The sequence below is a fragment of the Rhododendron vialii genome, chromosome 7a (genome assembly GCF_030253575.1).
Source record: "Rhododendron vialii isolate Sample 1 chromosome 7a, ASM3025357v1".
Taxonomy (NCBI): Eukaryota; Viridiplantae; Streptophyta; class Magnoliopsida; order Ericales; family Ericaceae; genus Rhododendron; species Rhododendron vialii.
Window position 1 is genome coordinate 29,007,617 of NC_080563.1, and position 10,139 is coordinate 29,017,755.

General features: G+C 36.6%; 1 protein-coding gene across 1 annotated transcript; it reads right to left on the reverse strand.

The window, feature by feature from the left end:
* Window positions 1-6,311: 6,311 nt before the first annotated feature.
* LOC131333903 (probable CCR4-associated factor 1 homolog 7) lies at window positions 6,312-8,090 on the reverse strand. The gene is made up of 2 exons (XM_058368710.1): window positions 7,825-8,090; window positions 6,312-7,687 (listed from the first exon to the last, which is right to left on the reverse strand). The coding sequence occupies exon 2, from the start codon at window positions 7,348-7,350 to the stop codon at window positions 6,535-6,537; it is 816 nt and encodes a 271-aa protein (XP_058224693.1). The 5' UTR covers window positions 7,351-7,687; window positions 7,825-8,090; the 3' UTR covers window positions 6,312-6,534.
* Window positions 8,091-10,139: the final 2,049 nt, after the last annotated feature.

Below are 10,139 nucleotides of genomic sequence, written 5' to 3' on the forward strand. Positions count from 1 at the left end.
TTTTCTCTTGTTACTACCACTTGATTGCTACTAATTTTGATTTCAAAAATGCTAGAAACACAAATATTGGCACACACAACTGCACAAACTCTCACATAATGTGTGTGTCGCTGCACACACTACACACCACCAAACTGTGAATCCAGACCAAATGGTTTCCATTTCAAAATAAAAATATATATTTCTGTTGAAATTTTCAAGTTTGACAACCGTGTTTTATTAGTTTATGATAACCCTGACAGTTAAATAACCTAATTAAATAAGTAGTAGGAGTATACATTAACCTTCGATTAGACGTTATAGGGTAGCGTAGTGGTAAAAGAGTTTACTTTCTCATAGAAAATGCTAATAGCAATGATCTATATAATGAGGTGACAACTCTACAATAAAATCCTCACAAGATTTTCAAGAAAAATCTTAACGGAAGATTCGAATCCGTTCGTGGATCAATCGTCTTGTAGTTTTGTCATGCTATAATAGAAAACTAATAAACTATCTAAGTCGTTCAATCAAATAAATTGATTATACAGAACGAATAAAAGTGTATCACTTTTTCTAATTAAAGTTAACTGACAATCTAATTAAAGAAAAAATTGTCCGACAACATTAAAAAAGTACTAGTTTTAGTTAACGTAATGATGTGTTTCAAAAACTCGGATCCCAAAAGTAGCTTTGTTCGTTTGGTAGTTTTTGGTATTTTAGTTGTTTTCGTAGCATGAGCATGGCCCAGGTCATCTATGACATCCGTAAATTATGATAATGGTGAAAGCTTTATGTAGTAAAAAATGACGTTTAAATTAATTTGGTAAGTCTATTTTGAGTTCACCATGATTTATTCTTAGCTGTCGCAAGTCTTTTTACGTTATTTTAAGGGGGAGTGATTTTCACGCTTTATTTTTCTTTTTCTTTTTCTTTTTTTATAATAATACTCTATTTTTGTCTTCTTATATGTGAATGACACGATTAGCCTTTCAGCAGTTGTTTTTTTAACACTTTCATGAGTGTTAAGTATGAGAAAAAAGAGTTTGAAAATCAATTACCTATTTTAATTCACCCTATCTATCCATCTGTTTTTAATTTGGCACGAAAGCAAATTATAGAATGAGAATAAATTATTTACACCGCCGGTGTAAACATTTGTTTCCTTCAAATCAATTACATTTCGCCACGTTACAAAACAGTGGTCCCAATCAATAAAACATGACGATGTGGCGTAATATAATTAATTTGGAGGAAACAAATATTTACACCGGCGGTGTAAAGAATTTAATCTCTTATAGAATTGTCTCTCCAGTTGTTGTTTCTACTTTAGAACCAAACAGTTTCAAATTTAACAAAATTTTCTCTCCACCTTATTTTTCCCTACTTTCTCACCCCACATTCTCTATAATTGTGGAACAAGGGAAGCAAATTGACGTGGAGTAGTTTTTACCCACTTTCATCTCTATAGTCCAAAATAGAGATTGAAAGAAAAAGAGCCGTTTGAGAGGAAAATAAAGGAGCTGTTTGAGGAGAAGGAAAAAAATGCGGTTTGGGGACAATAGGGAGGAGACATTGTCGCCATTTGAGAGAGAATAATTATTGTCTCTATTAAGGAAATAGTGTCTCACATACATTGATTAAAAGTAAAATGAGTGATTACTTAATAATATTTGGAACCTTTTCACTTATTGTCACAATTAGTTTTGAGATGGACATAAAGTTTCTACACACAATCCCTCTCTCTCTCTCTCTCTCTCTCTCTAACTTGAGAAGAAAATGTTTGTTTGCGGCAAAGAGATTCCATGCCTCTAACCCACCACGAGAGTAGCTCTGACTTGAAAGTAGTCGTATGTATATATTAGTATGTAGTACAAAAATCCCCGTATGGGTGAGTAATTAATTACTCGTTTCTGAGGTTTACGCAATATACGGGTGAGTCGAAAGTCAGCTTGCTTACAATATGCATATATGGTCATACATACATACAACTTTTACCGGATGATCTTACAGTTACTAATCTCAATTCTTGAGGAGGAGAAAATTTGTCAATTAGTGTTTTCTAGCAAAAAAACCTCTAGCAATTTTGGTAAAAGTTTGTTAGTGAAAGCACTGGGGATTTTTTACAAAAAACATTTTCTTTCGGAGGATGCCTATAAAAGCGAGGTTATTTGGACTTCAAATAATCTGAATATCGTGCTAATCAATCAATTCACATACAGACTTTTCCACATTTACATGGACATATACTAGCGTTGCACCCGTTTGATGCACGAGACAAAAATAAAATCACATTAGTGTTTTCGGTCATGTGTATCAAACGTCGACGATGCTAGTTGATAAAAAAGAGAGTTTAATTTTATTCTCATTCACGTTTGATGCACACTAGTAGTGTTCCCGTTCTATATACTTAAAGACGTACATGTGGTGGAGAATAGGTTAAAGCATCACATAACGGTGCTCCATGTGCATAGAATAATTTTTCCTCTATATTACATCCCCTCCCCACGTCTCTCCCCTTTTCCCACGTCTCTCTCTCTCATCTCTCTCACTATTTTTATGAACAAAAGGTACCACGTGACGTCTCTCTCCTTTTCCCACGTCTCTGTCTCTGTCTCTCTCTCACATCTCTCTCACTATTTTTATGAACAAAAGTAACACGTGACGGTGCTCCATGTGCTTAGAATAATTTTTCCTTGTATTACATCCCCTCCGTCTCTCTCCTCTAGAAATTTAGAAAATTAGAATTGAGGGTTTGGATGCTTTTGAAGGCAAAACACATTTGCTTAGTATATGGAGAGAAGATACATAGATAGATAGATAGATAGATACACAAGAATGTAAATCTTTTTTAAGAGTTCAAGTCTCGTTGCCCAAGTGAACACATCCATTGACAATAGCTGCATAAGTCTCACCACTGTATAAGTCTCCCCATAGTTTTGCAGAAAACCAAACACAAAATGAACTCAAAAGTTACGAGTAGTAATAACAAGCTCAAAATCACTGTCATCGCATTATTTTTCTTTATCAAAAAAAATGTACGTCACTACGTTTATGTGTGCGCATGAGAGAGAGAGCGAGGGGGGGGGGGCGGGGGGGGGGGGGCAAACTTCACTTACACCTGCTGCGGTTTGGTCTTGGTGCGGCCCATCACGTTCACTTTGTTACACTTACACATTACCATCCTGTACTTTGTGAAAGATTGCATCTGCACCAAGGCCAAAATGCAAAACGGAAATGTAAATGCAACCCAGTAGATGGATAATTCTAGAATCAGAAACAGCTTAAAGCAACCGATCGAATTGAGTAGCATAACAGCAATGCATTGTGGTGTTATCTGTGAAACTTGAGGTTTATTCACGCTATTTTAAGCAAAAGCATGATAAAAAACTTGATAAGTCTTGATACAAAACAACATGGAGTAGCTTAGTTAATCCTTCACAAAAATCAATTTTTGGTGACAGATTCTGACATTTAAAGGGAACCAAAGGGAAATGCATAGCAGGTTATCAAAGATGGAAGGCTTATGAGATTGGAATGCTTATGCATCACTCCAAGGAGACAGAAAAAGATTGACATGTAAATGCATCCTAAGTAAAGTTAGCGAGATAAAAAGTCAGTGAACTATACAAATAGGAACAAGACTTTTGTCCTCCGCACTTTCATCTAAATAAAGTATTTTGAGTTCTAATTGGACACGGAATGACTCACCTAAGAGTCCTCAGCATTCAAATGAAACAAAATGGAAGAGGAAGAAAAAGTAAGGGATCACAACTACTGAGATTCTAATACCGTCTTAAACAGTGATGAATATAGCAATGCATCATGGAGTAAAAGGCTTCATTCCAAAGCCGAACAGGTCAGCCAGGTGATGTAGCGGGAGGATGACGGTATTACCATGTTGGCAAGAGAGATAATTTATGACTTGACACGAAGAACTGATAAGAATCACCCTGTTGAATAATTTTGGAAGAGAGAGGGCACAAATTTGTAGTTGTATCCAAATGGCATATAACAATAAACTTCTCCCAATATTCTCTATAAAAGATAAACTTGTTCAATATCAATCAGATGCAATTCTGAAAATGTGGCTGTGGCATGGTCAGAATTTTTTCCTACATATTTTGAAGATGCATCTTGAGAAGATAAACTTCAAAGTGTACATACACACAAAAACACTCTCCAAACAGAAGACCATAAACTATACAGCACAAATCTATGTTCCAAATGCCCATATTTCCACATTAGCAGCCGAGTAATAACTACTACTACTTAACAATGGAGCAGAAAGAAGCATAAACCTCAGTTTTAGATACCTTAATAGAGAAGACGCAAGGAGTGATGTAACCTGCACATATATAATGAAAAAAGTTCCCAAGCGCCTCTTGAGAATTGGTGTCCTTGATATCCATATTGCAAAACAGCACCAGAGGAAATTAGAAGTTGGAAAAGTGGAATAGCATTGATTTTAATCCTCTAGGACCGACACATGCCAAATAAAATGAAATCGTAATCAGGTATTTAATGATGAGAGGATCCCAAGCAAATTGTGTCATTTTTCACAAAGGGGCTGGAATATAATTATCGCTTTGAAATCAAACTAATACTACTAAACCAAAAAATGAAGCAATTTTATATCAACCACAGTACCACACCATTACTTGATACAGAATTCACAACAATCTTATATTTTGGCTGTTCAACCTGAGGTTTGAACCACTTTTAGTGACTCAATTCAACATGGGGCCAATTGTCATTTATAATATAGGACTCTTGCATGTCATTGGGCCGAAGAAAATAGTCCTCAATGGTCCTTGTGCTCAGGGTGATCATCTACCAAATATGTTTTAAGCCAATTCTAGTTAGTTTACTACTGCTTGTCCAGTGGGTGACTATTTACGTGTTTAGAATAGATTGCCAGACATTCAACCTATTTAAGATTGTGTGTAGACAAGAAAAGCTATACTCGCTTTATTTACCAGAAGGTGGAGTGACATGCTCAAAGAGAAGTGAATCTCTCTCTGTTCTCAGAATTCAGATCAAAGTGGAAGCATATCACGTACTGCTGCTACTGTTCTGGTGGAAATTGCTCACAATTAGGATATTTACTGATCAGCGCCGCAGAATGTACTGGTGTCTCCTACCTTTTATTATCAACACCTATACATCTGAAGAAGCGCCTGAAACCTCGCTCATAATTTAAAAAGAGAAAGGTAAATTCTCTTGAAAATCATGGCTTCTAAGTATCTACACTTCCATAGTGTACGCTAATCAACAGATGCAACGAAGTTTGAAAAGATACAACAACCAGTTAAAGAAGCCATGATCTTTGCACCATGAGAAACTATTTCTTGCTCGAACACATGCTTCATTTTAATGATCCCTCATTAGTTGAGGCAAGACTCTTGATTCAGTTCAGTAAACAAGGCAGGCAAAACAACAATAGAGAATCTCATTGAACATAGTCCTAAAATAAAATTCTATTTACACAAAGGAATAACTTGTTCATTATCAGCTAGAGGTATTTTAATTTTCTACATGTGCTGTGATATGGTAAGATGTGGAGTGATCTCTGTGTACCTCAAACCAGTCACAGTCAAAGACTCAAAGTGCTCCTTTATAGATGTGATTAACACCTAAAATCTGAAGTATTGCACATGTAAGCAGTCAGCTCAGGAAAAATCCACAGGGAATAAGCCTTTCTCTATAGAGACTATATTTCAGTGTAATCAATACATACAACCACCTGTTATTGAATCAACCAACCAAACAATACCACTGCAGCCAAATTCAATGGTTTCCGTACAGATAATTTGTGGGCCAATAACATAATTACAATAGCTTAGTGTGCAGTTAATAATTCCTCACGTGTATGTGAGAGAGATACAAGGATAGAGAGAAATAAATAATGTAGCTTTGTTTTTCAAATCCAAAAACTAGGAGGAAGTGATTCATATTCTCCGGTCTTTGTAAGCCCTGGCAGTTGGAATCACTTCTTCTGTTTAACGATTGTTCTGCCTATTGAAGTAAACTGTTATAAGTTAGAACATTCTCGAATTGAGTCTTTTATATTATCATCGAACCCATGCTATTCCTTCAAGGCATGCCCAAGCCTTTCCCAGAATCCTCCCGATCAAACAAAGTGAGCAAGCCAGAGAGTGAGACCAAGAGAGATTTTGACAATAACCACATCTTCGTATCGAATAGCACAAGTTCAAAAGCCTTAAACTGTTGTTTGGACACCTCGTCTCAACCCGTGCCTAACTATGCCTTTGAGAAAAATGGACTCATACAAACAACTACTGACGGCTGGAAATCATACGAGAAGAAACTAGACAAGCGAAACTATTAAGATTATCATTGAGATTCTGACTGCAATATTTTACAGTAACCAAGCTACAACCACCACAGAGGTGACACACAAGATCAGAAAAAGGATAAGCAATAAACAGAAACTAAGAAGAACAACCATTTGCCAATTGTGTACAGCTGAAAAAGGGAGTTCTCATGCCTAACTGATTAATCAAACATTCAAACACTTGTCCATCATTTATTTTAACCTCCATTCTCGACCCCAAGGCCGTATAGAACACCTGCATATTTCTCTGTGGATCCGTTAAAGAAGTTGTCTCTCAACTTCTTAAATGTGCAAGAAGTGAGTAAACTATCTGAGCCTGCTTGATGACAAGTACCAATCCTCTCAACTTCCAAAAGCTCCGCAAGCTTGTTCAACCCACCATGAAGGCTATTGCAATACTTCATCAAGTGCTTAATGTCGTACACAATCGGGAAATAGGTACTGATCAAATCAAAGAACCCTTCTTGCGTTTCGGGCAAATTCCTGCGAGTCAACAGCTTAAGCAAATACCCAAAATCATACCCACTGTGAAATGTAACCCAATGCACATCGTCATTCAAGACAATCCCAGAAGACATCAAGAGCTCCCCAAAGCGATTCACATCAATACCCATCTCATTATTCTTCTTAAAATCTATGCCACAATGCCTCAACAACTCAATGGACTCCTGGGCGGAAATATCTTCACTAACATTAAATTCCCGGAAATTGAACTGCCAAATGCAATACTTATCAGTTCCACACGTCGGTAAGTTCCCTTCTCCGTCTGACAAAGTGATACCCAACTGAATTAGCTTCAACATATCAACATTCTCCTTCAAAGTCTGGTAGTTATACTCATTTATGTTCTTGAAAGCCCCAACGGGACGAATAACAATGCCCGGAAACTCTGTATCCATTGCTATATAAGGATAATCATCAACTATATCGCAAATCAAAGCAAACTCTTCTTCGACATTGCCCTCCCAAACCTCACGGATTTCAATCGACTCGCTTTTTGGCAACAACGACATGTTTTCAACCCAATTTCGGGCTTTGGCCTTGTTTGTTCACACTTTCAGAATAAGTTTTCCAGAATACTTCTCAAATAGTAAATTGGTAGTGGGTGATGGGATTGGTCCCCAGATTAGTCTAAGTGTATGGCCCGGACCCAGAGTTATAAAAAAAAATAGTAATTGGTAGTAATACTTGTGCAGAATCTAGAAATTATTTCATGGGTTTCGGTAAAAATGGTCTTTTCCCAAAAGATTAAAAAAAAAAAACTCAAACGAGTTATCTCAAACGTGTACCAGAAAACTGGTCCTGAAGCACAAAATAAACAGGTAATTGTTCCTCTAAATTCAACCGGATCTGCAGTAAATAGAATAAACTAAGTTAATCAAGTGTTTTGTTAATCATAGGCGAAACTTCAAGTCTACGAGGAATCGTTAAAAGCAGTGTAACAAAAATAGGGAAAAAGATAGGGAGTGTGAATCATCATATCTGACCTTGAATTGGAGAAACTGAGGCCAGATCTGGATCTCATGGACATAAGGAAAATTGCGATTGAGGATGTTTGTGGGTCAACGTTGGAGGGTAGCAGGTGCAGTTGAGAGCGAGAGAGAAGGAAAAAAAAAGAGATGAGAGAGAGAGAGAGACCTTTTTATCAACTGAGAAAGGCCACTTGAGGAAGGAGGACAGGAACACGCACCAATGACCAATCCTATCCAGCAAAACGGACTGAGGGGCCGTGCTGTGCCTTAAGGGACAGCACAGCGCTGTCCTGGCCTTGCGGCGGCCGTTTCAGTATTGGTTTGATGATCAAAAACGTTTATTTTTTAGAACTCTTTGAATAGAACAACTATGCAAAAAATTAGCTTGATTCTATATTATTAAGTACCTCATCTATATATTTTATTTTGAAAATATTGGATCTAAAATACTGGATCAAATCCATTGGATTCCATTATTGGCAAGTTTTAATGATATTTGATCTAACTGATTTTTGAATGGTTGTTCTACTCGATGAGCTCTACGAAATGAATGTTTTCGATCATTGGAACAAGACAGGAGTGGACCCCACAAATCCGGGACAACACCTTACTATGAAATGTGCTCTCCCTTGAGGGCACAGCACGACGAGTTGAGTTTTGTTCGCCCTCCACTTAAGAGGGTGAACATTAATGTGGACCTACCACAAAGTGATGTCATGCTTACCAAAAAGTGTATTACATGATAAACTTGACATCACTTTGTGGTGGGGTCCACATTATTTCAACTAATGAGAGAGAGGGTAATGAACAAAACCCCCAGTCCACGACGTGACAAAAGGATGAAAGTTTATGCCATTCAAATATACGGTATAATTAGAGGAAATGATTTTGCCACTCTTTTTTTTGTTAATGTTACTTTCCTACAAGTATATTTTTTTACACCAAAAATACATTTACAAAATAGTGGCGTTAACAAAAAAAAAAGAATGACAAAATTAGTAGCCATAAAGCATGAACAAATGGAAAAATGGCCTTAAATTTTTTTTGGCAGGGGTTGATTTTCCTAGTTTTTTTCCAATCGCACTGTAACTCTACGAGTAGAAAAATGACCTAGAAAATTTTGAATTGAGTAAAACTCAAATTGATATGGATTTGAGTCAAAGGCTGATGGAAGATTTATGAAATTTTCCTTGAATTTAGGTTCTGAGTTTAAAAAAGGGTAATGATTAGAGGTGTTCTAGTGATTTGAAATTGTGTTCATAGCATTGGTCTTAAAAAATATTATCCATTTCAATTGATTATTTCAAACAATAATTACATAAAATAATTTTTATTACTTTTTTATTTTTACAATGATCCATGGTAATTATTATTTGTATTAAGAGCATCCGCACCAGGGGAGAGGCAAACCCCCTGTGCGCCGATTTACCTAGCCAAGTGAATCGTTAGTGGTGGGACCACTTGCCAAAATTTTGATATTGCGACACTGACTCGTGTAATTAGGTGACTGTATGCTTCATTAGCATGGATGCAGCTTTTTTTTTTTAAACGATAATTTTCATTGTAAACAAATTCAATGAACTGACGAAGATGAAATTACACGTTAAGTGATAGGATATTAAGGGCTTCATTTTCGAAGATCATCATAGGCTTCCAAAATTTCAAAGCCGGCCCTGCACCCATAGGTGAGGTGGTGAATCTGTTTTAAGAAGATTATTAACATAACTCAGTTTGAATTTCATTATATTATTTTTTTTCGTTGTAATATGTGTCTCTTGTTATTGCATAAAAGAATTGTTATCTGGATTCATACTGATTGTATTTTTTCGCAACAAGTGGAGGAGGTGGCGGTGGTAGAAGAGGACCGATACTGCAAAAAGGATGGATAAAATAAATGAATAGATGAAGTGTGGGTATGAGGAAAAGGAATGAATCATGTAGCGCGCATTTAGACCGTCCATTTTCGCAATCTGCCCATTCTCACACTTGATAGCGGAAATGAACGGTCCATATGCGTACCACAAAACCCTAGGTTTGAGAAAAAAAAGGGGTGCGAACAGAATTTTGCCAAAACCATGGTGTAGAGCAGAGTTTCAACCAAAAAAAAGAGGGTAAATTTCACTTAGCTCCCCTGAGGTTTCTGACAACACCACAAACCTCCCCTCACGTTTTTGAAATTGCACTTACCTCCCCTGTCAGAGTTGTCGGGTAACTTCTGCTAATAGAACTTGTGCTTTTACTTTTTTACCCCTTCATAAATTTTCTTACTATATTGTTAGTCTATTTGTATAAATAAATAACTTAAAAAACACAAAATTAACCACATTAAC